This window comes from Mangifera indica, chromosome 2, assembly GCF_011075055.1.
Source record: "Mangifera indica cultivar Alphonso chromosome 2, CATAS_Mindica_2.1, whole genome shotgun sequence".
NCBI classification, from domain to species: Eukaryota; Viridiplantae; Streptophyta; class Magnoliopsida; order Sapindales; family Anacardiaceae; genus Mangifera; species Mangifera indica.
The window spans coordinates 1,401,697-1,422,915 of NC_058138.1; the positions used below are offsets into that span (position 1 = coordinate 1,401,697).

The 21,219-nt window shown below is 34.0% G+C and overlaps 3 protein-coding genes and 1 pseudogene across 5 annotated transcripts; 1 reads left to right on the forward strand and 3 right to left on the reverse strand.

Moving 5' to 3' along the window:
• Positions 1 to 2,092: 2,092 nt before the first annotated feature.
• On the forward strand, positions 2,093 to 8,619 carry LOC123208312 (uncharacterized protein At1g51745-like). The gene is made up of 4 exons (XM_044625744.1): positions 2,093 to 2,629; positions 4,430 to 5,025; positions 5,144 to 5,443; positions 6,811 to 8,619. Exons 1-4 carry the CDS (start codon positions 2,427 to 2,429, stop codon positions 8,103 to 8,105), a joined length of 2,394 nt encoding a protein of 797 aa, XP_044481679.1. The 5' UTR covers positions 2,093 to 2,426; the 3' UTR covers positions 8,106 to 8,619.
• Positions 8,620 to 9,675: 1,056 nt separating this feature from the next.
• Positions 9,676 to 12,011, reverse strand: LOC123208318 (probable aldo-keto reductase 2). The gene is given in 6 exon segments (XM_044625755.1): positions 9,676 to 10,196; positions 10,302 to 10,404; positions 10,485 to 10,657; positions 11,138 to 11,312; positions 11,314 to 11,336; positions 11,699 to 12,011. Coding segments are annotated over 6 exon segments (1,026 nt in total). The 5' UTR covers positions 11,912 to 12,011; the 3' UTR covers positions 9,676 to 9,857.
• A 1,090-nt stretch (positions 12,012 to 13,101) lies between these two features.
• LOC123208316 (probable aldo-keto reductase 2) lies at positions 13,102 to 15,590 on the reverse strand. Of its 3 annotated transcripts, none has more exons than XM_044625754.1 (5): positions 15,240 to 15,589; positions 14,703 to 14,903; positions 13,879 to 14,051; positions 13,696 to 13,798; positions 13,102 to 13,590 (listed from the first exon to the last, which is right to left on the reverse strand). In XM_044625754.1, exons 1-5 carry the CDS (start codon positions 15,483 to 15,485, stop codon positions 13,252 to 13,254), a joined length of 1,062 nt encoding a protein of 353 aa, XP_044481689.1. In that variant the 5' UTR covers positions 15,486 to 15,589; the 3' UTR covers positions 13,102 to 13,251. The 3 variants fall into 3 exon arrangements, with proteins under 3 accessions (XP_044481689.1, XP_044481687.1, XP_044481688.1); XM_044625752.1 differs by having other exon boundaries at positions 15,273 to 15,587; XM_044625753.1 differs by lacking the exon at positions 14,703 to 14,903 and having other exon boundaries at positions 15,273 to 15,590.
• Positions 15,591 to 17,291: 1,701 nt separating this feature from the next.
• Positions 17,292 to 19,984, reverse strand: LOC123208314 (annotated as a pseudogene).
• Between the last annotated feature and the right edge of the window lie 1,235 nt (positions 19,985 to 21,219).

Below are 21,219 nucleotides of genomic sequence, written 5' to 3' on the forward strand. Positions count from 1 at the left end.
TCTGAGAATAAAAAGAAGTACTTTAGATGTTCCTTAAAGTTTAGTATGAGCACAAAAATAATAGTTAGTACCTACCATCATCCTTATAGAGTTTAATGTCAACTTCGGATGATAAAGACAATATGGGTCATGATTAAGAGTATTTTGGGGATTTAAGTAAAAGTTGTTAGTAGAGTTTTACTTACTGAGTGTTTTATCACTCACTCCTCTATTTTTATATATACAGGTACAAGTGATCATGACGACTACGAGGACTAGTGGTGGTCAATGGACATAAAGCAAAGAGGACATTTCTATCATTTTAGTTTCTCTCAGTTTTATTTTATGATGAATTTTCATTTATGTATTTGACTACACTATATAACTCTTTTACTTTATATTTTAAATTTTAGACTTCTGACAAATATTTTTAATAAAAGCATTTTGGTCATTTTCTAGAAATGAATAAATGATGTATATTCAAGCTTTTATGAAAGTTCATTTATGTGTTTTAAATGTTTTGAAAAGTCAAGTATATTCAAATAGTTAATTTAGTAATTTTTCCCTCCAAAGGCAATAAATCTAAAAGAGAGGTGTCACAGTATCACCAAATGGTCATCATCAAAATGAATAACGTCATTTGAGGGATGAATAGTATTATAACTTGTAAGTGGAATGAACAATATCATCGGATAAAAAAACAAATCAATTTTGAGCTAAATTATCAAGATAGAGTTTCAATTCGAAGTCGACTTTTTCAAGCTAAACTATGGATTCGATTTGAGCCAATTTGGATAGGATGTATCCCTAAATTAACATACAAAACAAAAAGGCCAAAAGACTTATTTCCACCTAAGGCATAGCGTAAACCTAAACTCATACTTGCCAACTTTCAAAAACCTAAAGTTCTATCTATGAGCCAATTTCTGTTAAAATTTTAAGTTATGACTAAAAATAAAATCGTTATTTTAATAATATTATTAAAAAAAAAAACTAAAATCTTATGTTAATAATATTATTAAAAAAACTAAAATCTTATTTTAATAATATTATTTAAAAAAACTAAAATCTTATTTTCTTTTCCCACCTTAGTTTTAATATTCTGGTTTTGAAAAATGACATTCCCCTCAACTCTCGGGTTTCATACTTTTTCAAGTTTTTCTTTGGCAGTTGGCTCCCAAAACTTTTGAAACTTTCATTTTACCCCAATATAGTTTCCATTTGCTGCCCTTTTTCAGCACTGCCTCTCTCTATCTGTGGTCATCTCTTTGCCCGGGATCAAGCCATCATTAGCCTAACATCCCTCTCTAGTGAGATGGCTATGTGGTTCTTCTCCATCAAGTGCGACTCTCTACAACCTCTCTTCCTCATCTCTCTCTTAGTGTGTCACTGATGGACAAATGAAAAAAGCAAGTCGACAACGAGAGAATGACCTAGTCATCGGGAGGAAAAGAGTGAGTCGTCGTTGTTGTCATACGGAGAGAGATGTTTTATTGTGCAAGATAGAAAGACGTGTTGTCAATGAAAGTCGTAGAAACACTCCCTATGTTGCTATGGTTTTCGTCATTTGGCATCGCCATCTCACTGGATAAGAATGTTGGGTTGACGATTACAATTTTCAGCATTCGGTGTCACCATCTCGCTGGAGAGTTACTTGAAATGAATTATATGAGAGGTGAAAAAAGAAGTTTCAAAAAGTTTTGAGGAGCGACTACAAAAGAAAAACTTGAAAAAGTATGAAACCCTAGAGTTAGGGGGGGGGATGTCATTTTTCAAAACTAGAATATATGAAGTCAGGAAGAAAATTGTTAGTTTCTAAAACTACGATGAGAAAAAGAAATAAAATTTTAGTTTTTTTTTAATATTATTATTAAAATAATAATTTTATCTTTAATTTTAACTGAAAAATTTATCAGAAATTAACTCATATATCAGATTTTAAATTTTTAAAAATTATTAAGTGTTGAGTTTACACTATACTTGGATCAGAATGAGTTTTGGCCAAACAAAAATATATTGGATTGGCCTAATATCCAAAAATCGGTGGGCCGACAAGCAGACCACCACGACATAGTAAAAAAGGCGTTGCCTACGAGACACACCATTAGAGGAGAAAAAAAAAAAAAGGTAAAACCGAACCTCCTAGAGGAAAAAAATCAAAACAACAATCCCAAAATCGAAAATCAAAATTCCAAATAAAATTTCACAAACCCTAGAAATGAAAAATCCCCAAATCTGAATGGAATCTTCATCCCTAACCCGATTCCTGCCCTTCGGATCCTCCACTCGTTTCCGTTACCGTATCTTCTGTTTCTCCCTCTTCTTCGCCGGTGGCTGACCGGGACCCGACCCAAATCTCGCCAGTCCTTTTCGTTTTTGTGTTTTTTTGGTAGTTTATGTTTAGAGAAAGTAGTGTTTTTTAGGGCAAGAGAGTCTGCGCGTTTGTAATGATGGGGAGTTCGGGGGGATCGGGAGGTGAAGGAGGAAGCGGAGGGGAGTGCGGAGTCGGATCAATTGTGTGGGTTCGACGGAGAAACGGGTCGTGGTGGCCCGGGAAGATTCTCGGACCTGAAGAGCTCAACGCCACTCATCTCACTTCACCGCGATCGGGCACCCCCGTTAAGCTGCTTGGACGAGATGATGCTAGTGTGTAAGTGTGGTTTTTTTTTTTTTTTTTTTTAAATTAGTATTTGTAGTTCAGTATCTGATTGTATTTATGTATTTCTTTTGGAATTATATTTTAGCTTAGAATGATAATTCTTTTGTGTTGAGAGTTTAGTGTTGGTGTATTTGTTGATTGGTGCATTGTGTATTGAGGTGTTTGGTTTTATAAAATTGAAGGGTTAGTGTGTTTTGCTTAACGGAGGTTTGGGGTTTGATATTTTGGGGGACCTGCTCTGAAGTTTTCCCAGCGGGTTTGAGGATTTGTTGATTATTTGGGAGAAAGAAAATTATTTCCTGTTTGTTTGTATGTTTTGGTTGGTTTGTTATTATTAAATCATGTTGGACACGATGAACCTAGAATGGGAAAGTTTTCTCTAACCTTTGGAGGTTAATGACTTATGATCTTGATGGTTGATGTTAGATGGCATAAAGTTTTTAACAGCTGGTACCATGTTAATTCCAACTTGATATGCATAAATGATATCAGTTGCTTGATCTGATTATTTTAGAATGATAGTAAGTAAAGGTTAATAGACTGATGCTTCTTAGTTGTCAATTGGTTACACGCCAAGCTAGCTTATCAACCTATTGGGCTATTTGTTCTTATTGGTTGCATTGTATATGCTGTAATTGATGAGTTGCTTTAAAATAGGGATAGTTCTGGACAGTGTAGAACAATAGATGATTATCAGTTGCTTTCTAACTTTTCATATGGTTGAATGAGAAAATGGAGTTGATATGGAACTTTCTCTATGGTGCTTATCAGTTGGTGCCAAACTTTTCATGTAGGAGCAATTAAATAAATATCGTATGTGCACCACTCAAAGTCTAGAAGGAGGCATCGGTTTTGGCACTATAATTAGGGAAGCAATCTGGGTCTATACATATGGAAGTTAAACTATTCTTGTCTCTTGTGATTTGGACCTCTTTCGGATTTCTATGTTAAGTATAATTAGTTTGTGTTCATTGGATTACTTTAATTCTGACCTTCTTGCCAATTCAGGAAAGTCTGTGCTGGTGATGCTAAATTGGTAACCATTTTTTGTGTGAAGGGCTCATAAGTAAACTTTCGTACTGGTCTAGATAAGTCTCTTGTTTTTATAAATATTTAGATAAGCATACTGTTATTAAATCTGAGGTGTGGGATTATGGCATTTTGAAAGCATTGCTAACCTCTATCTTTGCTAGTTTGTTGGTTCTTCAGTCTTAGATTATTGGGCTGCGTCATAAACATTTTCTAGCTGTAGTATGCTTTTGTCCTTAATGGTTTATGGCCAAATTTGTCAATCTGAGACCAAGCAAGAACATATGAATTTTGTGTGATTGGAGAACAATGTTGAAAATTTAGGATAACATATGGGATTTTTAGATACAAGCTAACAGAAACAACTTAGAATTATAACTGATTCTGAACTGGTTTATAAAAATAGTTGGAAGGCAAATGCGTTTTCTTCAGATCTGTTGTGTCCATTGTTTTATAAATGAAGAACTGTATACAAATTGCAAATCAAACCTCTCTAAATGTAAAATTCTTTTTCCCAGGTCAATATTGCCATAACAATACAATAATCTCCTTTCCATTCCCAAAATTTTCCAAGCTGTACCATTGCAAGAATCTAAGCAAGTGTTTGATGGAGATATAATCATTCATCTTACATACTATTGTATGGTTTTTTTATTTCTATGGTGCAGCTGAGCAAATTTTTTATTATATTTTCTCTATCTACAAGCTATTACATTTTCCCTGTATTTTCACTTGTAAGATATAGTGTTTGGTCTTCCTTAGGGATTGGTACAATTTGGAGAAATCTAAACGTGTCAAGGCATTTCGATGTGGTGAATTTGCTGATTGTATTGAAAGGGCTGAAGCCTGCCGGGGCATACCTGCCAGGAAAAGAGAGAAATATGCACGTCGTGAAGATGCTATTCTTCATGCACTTGATCTGGAGAAGGAGTTGCTGAGGAAACAAGGAAAATTAGATTCAACTTTGGATCATGTAAGAAGTAAATCATCTGGTTCTTTGAAAAAGAATATAGTTACACCTTCAGGAGCTTCAGATGGTCATGGTGGAAAATCTGGGAATTCCAAATCAAATCAAAGTTCGAAGATAATTGAAACATCTCCCAAGGATGAGGCTACAGACACATCTTTAAATTTGCAAAAAGCCAAAGATGAAAGTCAACCGAGCTTCGAGGATGAGCATTCTGAAGTCACACCTAGGATGAGAGGTTTGCAGGACTTGGGGCTTAGAATTGTGGCACCAAAGCGGAAGCTTTCTTCTCCTGATGCTTCAGATGGTCCAGAGAAACCTACAGTTGACAATAATTTGCAGACCTCTTCTACTGGCGACCCTAGCACAGGAAGAATTAACCTTGCAAATGGTAAAATTCTCTACAGTAAAAAAGGGCATTGTATGAGGGGTTGACTAATGAAAATATTGTTCAAAGTAATCTCTCATTTCTTAGACATGACTCTAATACTGTTTGTACTTATTTTCAGGAGGGGCACAAATGGGAGGTACTTTCCGGTCAAAGAGGAGTAAATGTGCTTACTTGCCATCTGATTCTAATGACACCTTGGATTGTAAAGAAATTACTCCTAGCCAGACTGAGATGTCAACTTTGCCGGTTGAAGATAGTGAATGTGGTCCTCGTATTCATGTTGAAGAAAACTCTTCAGGGTTTGTGGAAGATGATGAATCTCATTCTTCTGAGTCAGAGTCAGAGTCAGAGTCTGAGTCAGAGGCTGATTCATCTGAGACTGAACCTGATATTGATAAAGAGATGACTATACTTTCAGGTTGAGTTTTTCTAATTCTATCTCTTGTCAATAGATATTATTTTCTCCATTACGAAAGTGATTGTCTTCTGTTGTTTAATGTTACAGTCAAAGATAATTTGTTCATTTACTTTCTGGTATTTTCTGTTCAACAATTTAAATTAATATATATTTTTACAGAGCTTATATGAGATCTAGGCATGCCTATTTTGTCTTGACAGTTGCTTTGAGAAATGCTCCACTTGGATGCGTTCCCATGATATATCATGTTCTACTAGTGTCATTTTTGTGTATAATACTTCCAACTAGCACTATTGTTTTTAAGTTAGTGACCGTTTAACCCAGAGCAGTAGTTCTTGGTGGTTTACTTGTGTTTCTTATAGAAAAATTCTCTATCTCTATCACCCCTCACTTTCTTGGTGAAAAAACTTTGGCATTTTCTTTCCTCTCTCATTTCTTCTCATCCAGTAAACCACTTTAGGGTCGTCTTCTAATAGAGAAGTATTCTATCTCTATCACCCCTCACTTTCTTTTTACAAAAATCTTTGGCATTCTCTTTCCCCTTATTTCTCTTACTCCAGTAGTAGCACTTGGATTGCAGGGAGAAATTGTTTAGAGATAAACCACTTTAAAGTTCTCGGAACTTCTTTTGGTTCCATAAATTATGCTTGAGGTGTGTGTTAGTACATATACTTTTTCAAATGCAATATGATTTAAATGTTTGGAAGGTTTTAGAATGAAAATGGGTTACAAGTGCATGACACTTTGGAAGTATCAATTGCCTAACATAAAGACACTTTTATAATTGCTTTTAACTATTTAACAATATTCTTTTTCTCCACTTTAATATTTTTGATGTTCCTTAATGGTTTTCTTCGCTTTGGCCTTCGTAAAATTCAATGTTTGGTAATAGTTTTGTAATTGGAATTTGTCTGTATAGTGCTTCACCCTGTGTTTAGGTGTCTGAGAGATATGCTTCAGTGTTGAAGTCTTCTCAAATTTGAATATTTTCTCTGTGGCCATTGTGAAACACATTCATTTAGTTTTTTCTTCTTGAGGCGGAGTATCTCATGTTCTTTTGTGAAACATATTATGAACCATGTTTCTGCTTGAAGATTTTAATCTGTTGCATGGATAAGTTTTACTTGGCTTATTATGCATACGGTAGTTAGCATTGTGCTTTTAAGATTCCAATAACTGCCTGGACGCTAGCAAGTCATCCCAATTTTAGTATACAATCTCTGTGAGAAAACCTATTTTACTTTAGGTACTTTAACAAAGGTCTTGGAATCTGATCAATTCAGTCTACTTATGTTGTCTGATTGCTCATGCCTTCTGGGTTTGGTGACCAAGTTTTGCTCATTTGCTCCAATTTCTTGACAATTCAGGTGCTGCTGAACCTCGGAAAGTTGAATATAGATCTCCAACTCTAGGAGAACAGGAACATGCAAGTGTGAGCAGTGAAGAGCATGATCACTCAGCACTATCTGGTGATATATCTCACGTCCATCCTCAAAATCCTTTTTCTGCTAATGAAGCAGTTTCTAAGTGGCAGTTGAAAGGCAAAAGAAATATCCGCAATATTACTAAAAGTTTGGCAGAGGCAGCTGACAGAAGAGATTTTAATGGATCCGCTTGCAGAACTTATCGGGAAGAAAAGATTGCTGCTTTCACCCCCAGAGCATTGGGGGGAAGTATGAATTTCCGGAGAAAGGATTATTTCAGTGACCCCCTTGATGAGGTGGATTTTGATGATAGGGATTTCTTTTCCCCTATGGTGGGGTTGGATGGAGGATATGGAAATTTGCCCAGGGCTGCATCAAGAGGTCAAAATAATTTCAGCCGTAATATCCTTGATTGGGATGACATGGCATGGGAAGATCAGCCCACCTTCAGAGGACACTGTGGGCGCCATGTGGAGCATTTTAGTCCGAGATTTTTTGGCCGTTACGGTTTTGTTGGCAGGCCACGAACTATGTTGGTTGATGTAGATCTGAAGGTCCAAGCAAGCTATCCAAAAGAGCGTGTTCCGTTAGTTTCTCTGTTGAGCAAATTAAATGGGAAGGCAATAATTGGGCACGCACTCCAAATTGACAAACTAGAAGATGGTTCATCTGATTGTCTTATTCCTGCAAATGAATATTATGGCAGCGAAGCAATTGATCATGATAGAACACTTTCACCAGCTTGGAGGACTGCAAGGAGGACTAATCTTCGGGTCCCACGATCTCACTTATCATCATCACCCAATGGTGACATGGCTGCTGAAACCCATTCTTTTTTTGATGATGACAGAAGAGTGTTCAAGAAACAAAATATAGGAAATTTTAATCATAAGGAAAGTTTGGTTAAGAAGAGCCAGTCACACAGTCCCCAGTCTGCCATGGATAAAAAGTTTCCTAAAAAGCAGCCAAAGAAAGTTAGCTTATCCGCTAGCCAAAAAACAAGAACTTTGTCATCAATTGCTATTGACCAGAGTCTCAGTTCTAGGACCTTATTTGATACGAAAATTAGTCAAATGAATGGATTGCTCAAACCGGCGTCATCTGGGCCGACAACAGTAGCTTGCATACCAGTGAAATTAGTATTCAGTAGGTTACTCGAGAAGATCAATAGGCCACCGTCAAGAGTATCTAGTAAAGCGGTTCAGTCAACTAGTGGTGCAGAAAGGAATCCATCATAGATTACATGTACATTATTATATGGGAAAACACTAATACATCCTGTGCAACATTTCTTGCTGATTTCCTCTTTCTGACAAAGGCAAGCTGTATACATTGTTGGCAACACGGTGTGTAGATTCGTCATGAATAATCAGATAAAGCAGGTAATTTGGAAGAAACTACTATATATACTGAATATGTTGGATGATGAGGTTGTTTAGACTTTATCATTAGTAGCAAAAATTCGTTGGTTGGAAGAAGAAAAGTAGCTTTATCTAGGCAGGAACAGAATAATTAGAAATTATAGTGGTTAAAATTAGATAGTTCTGAAACCATATAGATGATTGTATATTTATTTTTCATAACAAGCCTATTTATTTTTCAAACTTCTTTTTCTCTTTTTTATTAATTAGCTTAGATATAAAGCAGCTTGTGAAGTGACTCTCTGCTACCACTTAACATTGTGAGACAGATTCTTACTATCTTGAATGCCATGAGATCTAAATAGCAGAAACCTGAAATGTTTATGATTCAGTGTTAAGTTGATATCTAGTTATTGTTGCTTATGTAAATCCCATTTGTATCATATCATTTTGTCTCAGAAAGTTTGTTGTTCTCAAGGCATCGTTCTCGATGAGTAATATTAACTTCATGAGTGAAATCCTGAAATTTCACCATTTCATTAACAATAAAACTATTTTTACTAACAATGAGTACTCATTTATTTACTAACAATGAGTACTGATTTATGTATTAATAATAATGTATTACTATGTGATTTGATAATTTTAATTTAGGAATGAGTAACATTTCTTTTGATATAAATTGAATGAAGTTGATTGTCATGGAGTTTGTCACTAATGGAGGTTAGGCCATGCAATTAATCTTCCACTTCAAAAGGTTGATATCTAGCTATCTAATTAACATACAAGAATTAAGATTGAATTCAATCTAAACGGATCTAACTTGAATTTGAGTTCGGATTAAGTAAATCCAGTTTAAGTAAATGATCTAGTTCCTTTATTTTAAATGAGTTAGAGTTAAATTTAGTTTTGTATAGATTGAATATAAAATTAAATTAATTTTTAATCAAGATGGAGTTTCAACTCTTTGATCTTAAGTTGACTTGTTTTAACTTCAACTCTAGTTCAAATTAAATCTTGCTTGGGTTTGGTGTGGATTAGATGAGGTTATTTCGATCATCCTATAAGTTAAGAAATTTTGAAAGGTATGATCTGTGATCGAAAGGGAGTTGAACACTAGAGGCCCCTTGGTTAAAACCGAAAAAGGGGTTGACCATAGGGCGAATGAGCCGAATATTATTTGACATGAGTTTGACTCAATTGAGTTCATGTAAGGTTTGAGCTCCAGTCAGCTACTTAACTTAACTACTGGGACTTGACCATAGAAATTTTGAAAGGTATGATCCGTGATCGAAAGGGAGTTGAACACTAGAGGCCCCTTGGTTAAAACCAAAAAAGAGGTTGACCATAGGGCGAATGAGCCGAATATTATTTGACATGAGTTTGCCTCGATTGAGTTTATATAAGGTTTGAGCTCCAGTCAGCTACTTAACTTAACTACTGGGACTTGACCATAACACTATTAAGAGATGTTGCATTTTTATTTAATTTCCAAACAAACACATCGCACAGTCTGCCTTTATCCATACCAAACACGGTAATTTCTCACCACACTTATCCTCACGACAAAATAAAGTGAAATCACACTAGTAGGCTAGCAGAAAGTGGATGAAAGTGTAGATTAGGCCTTTAAGATGCTTTCCATGAAGATAGCGGTGGAGTTTCGGAGTCCTTGTAGGTGGTGACGTCGCTGGTATATCTATCGCCCTTTACAGCATCTGCTGAAGCAATGGATTCAAGTTCAGTCATTTCTTCTGGAGTTAGTTTCACAGACAACGCTTTGATATTTTCGTTGAAGTTTTCAATCTTGGTGGTTCCAGGAATCGGACATACATCATCTCCTTGGTGATGAACCCAGGCAAGCGCAAGCTGTGATGTGGTGCATCCTTTCTTTGCCGCCATTTCATTAACACAGTCGAATAACTTTTTGTTATGATCCAGATTTTCAGGTTGCAACCTGGGCAAATGCTGCAAAAGTTGAAATATAATGTTTGCACTGCACAAAGTGAGGTCATGCTACAACATTTGTTGAATACAATACAAACACTAAAAGCTGTATTATTGTCTACAAACCCGTCTAAAATCATCTTTCGAAATGTTTTCAAACAACTTAGCCCCTGATGAAAAGAATCCTCGTCCGAGAGGACTGTATGCAACAATCCCAATGCCAAGTTCCCTAAAAAATCCGTAGGATTGCATTAGAAATCATTTGTTTTTTTATTTTTTATATATTACATTGTCTCACTAAAGTCTTACCTGCAAGTAGGAACTATCTCTTCCTCCACATCTCGCGACCATAAGGACCATTCCAACTGCACAGCTGTTATTGGATGAACAGCATGAGCTCGTCTAATTGTTGAAGCAGATGCTTCAGATAGACCTATATACTTTATTTTGCCCTCTTCAACAAGTTTTTTGAGTTCCCCAATCTTTGAACATGCAGAAGAAAGAGTGTATAAGCTTGCTGTTTTAGCTGATGTGAGCCATACAAGGAACAAAGCAAAATTTATGTAAAATGCAGCGTATTGCAATGCAGGGAACTCAAACTGTTGGTGTAAACAAACAACAGTTTCATAAAAAATTCAGCCTAATTCAACCATTGATGCTCACAGTCCGACAAAAATTACACTCTGATTACAGATGCTACCAGTAACGACCCTGAGCCCCTCTTGAATCGAGGAGTGAAAACCTAAACAACATAAACATCTCCGTTGTCTTACCCAAAAACAGATATAAAAGGTATTGTTTGCTGCAGACCAGATCTCTACCGTATTGACACTAGCCTAAAAAGAGTACTAGTATTCTCCTGTACACACAACACGGATGCGTGCCATATAACAATCTAAACACGAATTTCAGAGTAATAACACTAATCAAAAAGCAGAAGAAAGGTCTTGCAAGGAGCAAACCGTGACTTCAATGGGAACTTTACTGTCAATCCTATGTTGGTAGTAAAGATCAATACAATCAACATCTAGCCGCTTCAAGCTGGCCTCACAGGCAGCCCTCACATAAGCTGGATCGCCGCGTATTTCCCTCTTGCCATCTGCAAAGTTGATACCAAATTTAGTGGCCAATTCAACTCTCTCTCATCCCTTCCTTCAAAGCCTGCCCAAATTCACATCAAATGACATAACAGTTAAGTTTTAAACCCTATACAAGACCACAATGAAAACATTAACCAAATTAAGATTTCAGTAACTTCCCCAGAATTGTTATATGTGGTTAAAAATTCATCAAGAACCTCATCTAAATTATGAGATCATCCTATACATCTCCCCAAAATCCACCTTTTTGTACTTCATTTTAAAACCAGATGGATTCATGGATAAATATGCGATTTGAACAAAATAAAAACATAAACTTTATAAAATTCTCTGTTCATTATTCACATCAGTTCGAGCCTGTAGAAACTCAAAAAAAAAAAAAAAACCCGCAAGAAAGTAAAGGAAGAGAGAAAAATATTGAACCTTTCCGAGAAGAATTTCGTTGGTGTGAGGTCCATACACATCGGAAGTGTCAAGAAAAGTGATGCCACTGTTGATGGCATGGTGAAGCAAAGCGATCATTTCAGGCTCAGGTTTTGGAGGGCCGTAGAAGGCTGACATCCCCATGCAGCCTAATCCTTGAGCAGAAACTTCCAGGCCTTGTGAACCAAGCTTGATTCTCTTCAATGTAGCCATTGATTCCTGTGAGTTTCTGGGTTGAATTTTGAAGTTAAAGGGTAAAAGAGTTTGAGATATTTTTGCGAAATGGGGCTGTGTTGTATGGACTGCTTTGTCTCTGCATTGCAGGGCACCCTTTATAGTGTTTGAGTGAATTGGGAGGGTGACGATATGCTTAGGTATGCTCTTACGGATAGCAGAGGGACGAAAGTGAAAAACAAAGACTTAGGGGTGTTTTGGAAATATCAAGTCAATGTTTCTTGTATTGTCCATCCAACTTTGGACAATTGGACTCCCAGTGTCACCGAAAATTTATTAATAATATTTTATCTTAAAAATAAATTAATACTAAATTATATAATAAATAATAGCAATTATATTTATTATTTATTTATATATTATTATTATAAACTTATTGTATAAAACAATAATGCTTTATTTAATAATAGATAAGTATTAATGAGATAACTTGTTATTATACGACTAAGTTATTAAATTATAGATAAAATAAATAATTAAATTATACAATCTTATAATAATAAGTCAAATATCAATATCCTTATGGGACGTTTGATTGGATAAAAAAAATTACTTTGATAATCTATCTTTTATTATTTATATTAATATAATTTATAAGTAATAAAAAATTTTGATAATTTTCAACTATCAATACTTATGTGACAAATAATATAAATAATAATGATTAATTATATTATAAATATTAAATGTTAAAATATTATTAAAGTAATCTTAATTTTATTATAAATATATTATTATTTATTAATTTTTTTACATTAAAAATAGTTTTATTTTAAATTAATATAATAAATAACATAAAAAATGATTTAAAATAATTAAACCTAAAAACATTTAATTAAAATAATATACTAGCATTATTTTATTATTTCTAATCAAATATAATAATTATTTATATCTATCAAAATTTAGTATTAGTAATCATTTAAATAATATATTTTTAAGATAATATTTCAATTTTTGTAATAAAATATTATTTAAATTAATCACACCCTTAATATAAATGCCCTGTGTCGAACTTGTGTAAGATATAGTAAAATATATGTTATGTATGTAAAAGATTCCTTTCCTATATCGTATTAGATGTAATCAAGTGTATTTTAAAGTAATATTTGAATGGTGTTAACCATAGAGAACTTAACCAAAACATGATTGAAAGATCACCAAAACAATTCTTAAAACTTTCATCAATCTTCCTTTATTTAATTTGAAACAACCACATCCCACTCAACCATTTTGTTTTTCTTCTTCATATCAAACATAGTAATTTAACCTACAAATGCTTATCCTCACAACAACATAAAAGTGCAGAATCCATGGCCTTACGAAGCTTTCCACGAAGACAGTGGAGGAGTTTCCGAGTTCTTGTATGTAGCAAAGCCACTCATATATCGGTCACCCTTTACAGCATCTGCTGCGGCAATGGATTCAAGTTCAACCATTTCTTCTGGAGTTAGCTTCACAGACAATGCTTTGATATTTTCATTGAAGTTTTCGATCTTGGTGGTTCCAGGAATCGGACATACATCATCTCCTTGGTGATGAACCCAGGCTAGTGCAAGCTGTGATGTGGTGCATCCTTTCTTCGCTGCCATTTCATTAACACAGTCGAATAACTTTTTGTTATGATCCAGATTTTCAGGCTGGAACCTAGGCAAATGCTGCAAAAGTTGAAACATAAAGTTTGCACTGCACAAAGTGAGATCATGGTACAACATTTGTTGAATACAATACAAGTACTAAAAATTGTATTGTTGTCTACGAACCCGTCTAAAATCATCTTTCGAAATGTTTTCGAGCAACTTAGCCCCTGATGAAAAGAATCCTCGTCCGAGAGGACTGTATGCAACAATCCCAATGCCAAGTTCCCTGAGAAATCCGTAGGATTGCATTAGAAATCATTTGTTTTTTTATTTTTTATTTATTAACTAGTCTCATTAAAGCCTTACCTGCAAGTAGGAACTATCTCTTCCTCCACATCTCGTGACCATAAGGACCATTCCAACTGCACAGCTGTTATTGGATGAACAGCATGAGCTCGTCTAATTGTTGAAGCAGATGCTTCAGATAGACCTATATACTTTATTTTGCCCTCTTCAACAAGTTTTTTGAGTTCCCCAATCTTTGAACATGCAGAAGAAATGAAGCAAAAAATTAGTGTATAAGCTTGCTTTTTTAGCTGATGTGAGCCATACAAGGAACAAAGCAAAATTTATGAAAAATGCAGCGTATTACAATGCAGGGAACTCAGACTATTAGCGTAAACAAACAACAGTTTCATAAAAAAATTCAGCCTAATTCAACCACTGATGCTCACAGTCCGGCAAAAATTACACTGTGATTTCAGATGCTACCAGTAAAGACTCCGAGCCTCTCTTGAATCGAGGAGTGAAACCCTAAACAACATAAACATCTCTGCTGTTTTACCAAAAGACAGATATAAAAGGTATTCTTCACTACAGACCAGATCTCTACTGTATTGACACTAGCCCAAAAAGAGTACCAGTATTCTCCGGTTCACAGGACACAAATGCTTGCCACACATTTTCAATATAGAACACTAGAATGATGAAGAACCCCTATCAGTGTTACTACCCTCATTCATTCAATCAATTTGAAATCATCTTAAAAGGAAACCTCATTAGCTGCAGGCCATTCGATTGGTTAAATTGATTTAACAGCGACATAATGTGCACAAATAATAATCTAAACATGAATTTCAGACTAATAACACTAATCAAAAAGCAGAAGAAAGGTCTTGCAAGGAGCAAACCGTGACTTCAATGGGAACTTTACTGTCAATCCTATGTTGGTAGTAAAGATCAATACAATCGACATCTAGCCGCTTCAAGCTAGCCTCACAGGCAGCCCTCACATAAGCCGGATCGCCATGTATTTCTATCTTGCCATCTGCAAAGTTGATACCAAATTTAGTGGCCAATTCAACTCTTTCTCTCATCCCTTCCTTCAAAGCCTGCCCAAACTCACATCAAATGACATAACAGTTAAGTTTTAAACCCTATACAAGACCACAATGAAAACATGAACCAAATTAAGATTTCAGTAACTTCCCCAGAATTGTTATATATGGCTTAAAAATTCATCAAGAACCTCGTCTAAATTATGAAATCATCGTATACATCTCCCCAAAATCCACCTTTTTGTACTTCATTTTAAAACCAGATGGATTCATGCATAAACATGCGATTCGAACAAAATAAAACATAAACTTTATAAAATTCTCTGTTCATTATTCACACCCAGTTGGTGTATGATCAATTCAAGCCAGAAGAAACTCAAAAAAACTCACAAGAAAGTAAGGGAAGAGAGAAAAATATTGAACCTTTCCGAGAAGAATTTCGTTGGTGTGAGGTCCATACACATCAGAAGTGTCAAAAAAAGTGATGCCACTGTTGATGGCATGGTGAATCAAAGCGATCATTTCAGGCTCAGGTTTTGAAGGGCCGTAGGATGCTGTCATCCCCATGCAGCCTAATCCTTGAGCTGAAACTTCCAGGCCTTGTGAGCCAAGCTTGATTCTCTTCACTGTGGCCATTGATTCCTGTGAGTTTCTGGGTTGAATTTTGAAGTTAAAGGGTAAAAAAGTTTGAGATATTTCTGCGAAATGGGGCTGTGTTGTATGGACTGCTTCGTCTCTGTTTTGCAGAGCACCTTTTATAGTGCTTTGAGTGAGTTGGGAGATGACGATATGCTTAGATATGCTCTTACGGATGGCACAGGGACGAACAAAGACTTTGGGGCGTTTTGAAAATATCGGGTCAATGTTTCTTGTATTGCCCACCGTACTTCGTACAATTGGACCGTCAGTGTAACCGAAGATTTATTACTAATATTTCTATCTGTTAGCAAGGATTTAAATTAAAAATAAACTAAAACTAAAATATATAAGAAGGGGTTAATAGTTACAGTTATTATTAATTTATGTAATATTATTCAAAGTTTGATGTATAAACAATAATACTTCATTCAATAATTGGAAAGTTTGATCGAGAGAATATATTATTATGTAATTAAATTATTTTTTATTAAAATTAAATAAATAATTAAATTATGCAATGTCATGATGATATGTTAAATATCAATACCCTTATAAGGTGTTTCCTTGGGATAGATAAAAATTATTTTAGTAAATAATCTTTTATCACTTATATACATAATAAAAGATTTCGATAGTTTTATACTATCAATAGTTATGTGTCAGGTAATATAAATAATAATTTTAACTATAGTTGGATTCAAACTGAGCTTGTTCGAGCTCGAGCTCGAGCTCGAATTTAGTTCGAACAAAGCCAAAATGAGCTTGAACTTGAAAATTCAATATTTATGAACTCAAACTTTGAGGTGTTTAGCTTATCAAGCCCTTAAACTAAAAATGTTGATACAAAATTACGTTATTTTAATCAATATATATTAAAATAATACCGTTTTAACAACAAACTAGTTAAAAGTTCGATTCGAGCTCAAGTTCAAATGAAACTCGAGCTCAACCCTAATCTTAACATTGGAATATATAATAGTGATTATATTTATTATTAGTTTATGTAGCATTATTCAAAATTTATTGTATAAAATAATAATACTTCATTTAATAATAGATAAGTATTAACAAATTAACGTATTATTATATGATTAAATTATTTTGAATTGAAGATAAAATAATTAATTAAATTACATAATCTCATAATTAAATTACTCAATTTATTTTTTATTACTTATATTACTATGGTTTATAGTTATTAAAAGATTTTAATAATCTTCTACCACCAATATATATGTAATAAATAATATAAGTAGTAATTTTATTATTATGTTTATCTTAGGTATTATAAGTTAAAAAATTACTATAGTAATTTCGATTTTATTATAATTATATTTTTATTTATTAATTTTTTATGATAAAAATAGTTTCATTTTCAATCAATATAATAAAATAATATGTTAATATTTTTTTATTACCTCTAACAAAATACAATAATTATTTATACCTATCAAAATTTGGTATCATTAATCGTTTAAATAATATATTTTTAACATAATATTTTAATTTTGACAATAAAATAATATTTAAACCAAACACTTTTTTAATATAAATTTGTAAGTTTATGTAATATTTAGAGTCTACAACGTTCTATTTTGAACCGATGTAAAATATAGTAGGATATACGTTATTTACGTAAGAGATTCTTTCCCTATAACATATTTGATGTAATCAAGTGTATTTTAAAGTAATAATTGAATGGTGTTACCCATGGAGAAGTCAACCAAAACATGATTGAGAGATCACCAAAACAATTCTTAAAGTTCGCATCAATCCTCCTTTGTTTAGTTTGAAACAATAACATCCCATTCAACCTTTTCTTTTTCTTCATATTAAACATAGTAATTTAACGGACAAAGTGCAGAAAGTGGATAAGTCCATGGCTTTAAAAAGCTTTCCATGAAGATAGCGGTGGAGTTTCCGAGTTCTTGTAGGTAGCGAAGCCACTCATATATCGGTCACCCTTTACAGCATCTGCTGCAGCAATGGATTCAAGTTCAGCCATTTCTTCTGGAGTTAGTTTCACAGACAACGCTATGATATTCTGATTAAAGTTCTCAATCTTCGTGGTTCCAGGAATCGGACAAACATCATCTCCCTGGTGATGAACCCAGGCTAGCGCAAGCTGTGATGTGGTGCACCCTTTCTTCGCTGCCATTTCATTAACACGCTCGAATAATATTTTATTATGATCCAGATTCTCGGGCTGTAACCTGGGATAATTCTGCAAAAGTTGAAATACAAAATTTCATTAACCCGGCCGTGCACAAACTGTGGTGCTGTGTGTTTAATGTAAAACTGAGTTGTTATTTACAATTCATCTATTGTCATCTTTCGAGATGTTTTCAAGCAATTTAGGCCCTGATGAAAAGAATCCTCGTCCGAGAGGGCTATACGCAACAATCCCAATCCCAAGTTCTCTGATAAATCAGCAAGAGTGCATTAGAAATCATATGGTAATTTTTCATATCTTTTTTTTTTCTTTTAAACTTTCAGCAAATAATTTGCCCCATTAATGCTTTACCTGCAAGTAGGAACTATCTCTTCCTCCACATCTCGCGACCATAAGGACCATTCCAACTGCACAACTGTTATCGGGTGAACAGCATGAGCTCATCTTATCGTTGAAGCAGATGCTTCAGATAGACCTATATACTTTATTTTGCCCTCTTCAACTAGTTTTTTGAGTTCCCTGATCTTTGAACACACTGAAGAAATAGAAGCAAAAAATTAGTGTATAAGCTATTAAGCTTCTTTAGAAGATGTGATCCATATAAGGAACAAATCAAAATGTAGGGAAAAGGCAAAGCATTGTTGTGCAGGGCACTCAGACTGTTGATGAAAACAAACAGCTAGTGTCATTAAAAAATACGACCAAATTTGACACGGATTGATGCCCACAGTCCAACAAAAACCACACTCTGAGTGCCCTTGGAATGGATAGTTTACTCCTAATGACAGTTTCAGTTGTAATTATTATATCATCTCCCTTGTCTTACTAACAAAACAGACATAAAAGGCATTCTTCACTGCAGGGCAGATCTCTACCATATTGACACTCGCCTAAACAGATACAAGGCTTGGGTATGTGCCATAAATTTCAATATAAAACAAGAGAGAGGAAGAACCCCCTTTCAGTGTCACTACTCTCATTCATTCATTCAATCAATTTGTAAAAAACTAAAAGGTAACCACTGTTAGCTGCTGGCTGTTCAATTGGTTGAATTGATATAACAGCATCATAATGTGCACATATAACAATCTAAACATGAATTTCGGTCTAACAACACTACAGAGTAAAAATTTTGCAAGGGACAAACCGTGACTTCAATGGGAACTTTATTGTCAATTCGATGCTGATAGTAAAGATCAATACAATCAACATCTAGCCACTTCAAGCTCGCCTCACAGGCAGCCCTCACATAAGCCGGATCACCTCGTATTTCCATCTTGCCATCTGTATAGATGATACCAAATTTTGTGGCCAATTCAACTCTTTCTCTCATACCTCCCTTCAAAGCCTGCCCAAATTCACATCAAAGGACAAATCAATTAATTTTTAAATTCTATACAAGGCCACAGTGGAAACATAAACCAAATTAAGCTTTCGCTGAGCTCCCCAGAATTGTAATATATATGCCTTAAAAATTCATCAAAAATATACAAATTCTTCATGGACAAAGTACAAAAGAGATGATTGGTATAAATGGGCATCCCGAATCACTTGAGATTTTGAACTGTCAAGATGTGTGTCCAAAGACAAAGAAGCTCATCTAAATTAAGAATTCATCATAAAAATCACCATATCATCTACCCTTTTGTACTTTCTTTTCAAACCACATGGATTCATGGATAAATACGCGATTAGACCAAAATAAAAGCATAAACTTCATAAATTCTCCGTGCATTATCCATATCCAGTTGGTGTATGATCAAGTCAAGCCTGAAGAAATTCAGGAAAACGCACAAGAAAGTAAAGAAGGAGAGAGAAAAATTGAACCTTTCCCAGAAGAATTTCGTTGGTGTGAGGTCCATACACATCAGAAGTGTCAAGAAATGTGATTCCACTGCTGATGGCGTGGTGAATCAAAGCGATCATTTCAGGCTCAGGTTTTGGAGGGCCGTAGAAGGCTGACATCCCCATGCAGCCTAAGCCTTGAGCAGAAACTTCCAAGCCTTGTGAGCCAACCTTAATTCTCTTCACTGTCGCCATTGATTCCTGTGAGTTTCTGGGTTGGATTTTGATGCTAAAGTGCAAATGAGTTCGGGATTTTTTTTGGTTTTTGTGAAGCGGAGCTCTGCTGTGTGGATCGTTTTGCCATCGCATGTCAGGGCCCTATTTATCGTCTTGGAGAGAGTTGGGAGGGTGACGATATGCTTAGATAAGCTCTTACGGATAATGTGGTGACTAAAGTGGAAGAAACAAAGACTTTGAGTTGGTTGGCATGAATTGATTGCCACTTACTAAACACCATTACTAACCACGAAAAAGAAAGAGAAAAGCAAAAAGAAAATAGGATTCATACGAAGTTAGGGTGTATAGAGGTGACTGGTATCTGAATTTAGGAAGTGCAAACTCCATAGGTGAATTTCAAGAGTAGCGAAATTAGACACTCGAGTAAATCCAATGGTTAGGATCCTGTTTACTGGTTAGTCTAATCAAACAAAGTGAGTGTGACTTATGAACTCAAATTATCTATTGTAGCGTACATATGACTTCTGATAGACATGAGACAAATCAGAACACGAACGTCACAAAATTAGAGCGCGCTACACTTATGAGATTTGACAGAGAAAATGATAATATTTTATTATAAAATTAGAAATATTATCTTAAAAATAAATTACTTAAAAGATTAATAGATATAATTGATTATTATATTTGATAAAATTTTATAGATATAAATAATTATTGTGTTTGATTAAAGATAATAAAAGATTATTAGTAAATTATTTTATTTAAATATCCTTGAATATAATTATTTTTAAATATTTTTGTATATTATTTATCATATTAATTAAAAATAAATTTATTTTTGTCTCAAAAAATTAATAAATAATAATATAATTATAATAAAATCAAGATTACCTTGGTAACTTTAAATACCTAAGATAAAAGTGGTAATCAAATTACCACCTATATTATCTGTCACGTCAGTATTGGTAATAGAAGATTACTGTAATATTTTATTACTGACAAACCAAACAAGAGAATAAAAGATAGATTGTCAAAATAATCTTTAAATACTGAAACCAAACGCCCCCTCATTCCATTGTTTAGTTCTTTCAGTAATTTTGGTTAGTTTAATTTACCTTTTTAATATAATAAAAAATTATTTATAAATTAATATAATTTTAATTATTAATTAAAATTAGTAGTGGAATCTTTCACTTTTCCTCTACTCAAACTTCAAAGGTATCCTTCACTAGAACTTTATAAATTTGAAAGTTCCCTGTACAAGACCATAGTTTTTTTAAATTGAGAATTTCGTATATATTAATTAAATAGATCAATCCTGAGATATAATTATCAGATTTATACTATTGTATTAAATTAATTAGAATTTTATAAGTATAATAAATATTTAAATCAAAATATTTCTTAAATTCTAATATTTTTCTAATTTTATTAAACCTAGACAAAATTTACTTATTTTCGGTTATTTTTTTAGAGCTCGGAGAGAAAATTCCCGTTCTATTATAAATATGGATAGATTATGAAAATAAACAC

Coding starts and splice junctions, on each gene's coding strand:
- LOC123208316 (XM_044625754.1), bottom strand. CDS start 15,485: ATGGCCACAGTGAAGAGAATCAAGCTTGGCTCACAAGGCCTGGAAGTT. Junction 13,799..13,878: donor GAGATAGTTCCTACTTGCAG/GTAAGGCTTTAA, acceptor CGGATTTCTCAG/GGAACTTGGCATTGGGATTG. Junction 13,591..13,695: donor CGAAAGATGATTTTAGACGG/GTTCGTAGACAA, acceptor CAACTTTTGCAG/CATTTGCCTAGGTTCCAGCC.
- LOC123208312 (XM_044625744.1), top strand. CDS start 2,427: ATGATGGGGAGTTCGGGGGGATCGGGAGGTGAAGGAGGAAGCGGAGGG. Junction 2,630..4,429: donor GGACGAGATGATGCTAGTGT/GTAAGTGTGGTT, acceptor GGTCTTCCTTAG/GGATTGGTACAATTTGGAGA. Junction 5,026..5,143: donor AAGAATTAACCTTGCAAATG/GTAAAATTCTCT, acceptor ACTTATTTTCAG/GAGGGGCACAAATGGGAGGT.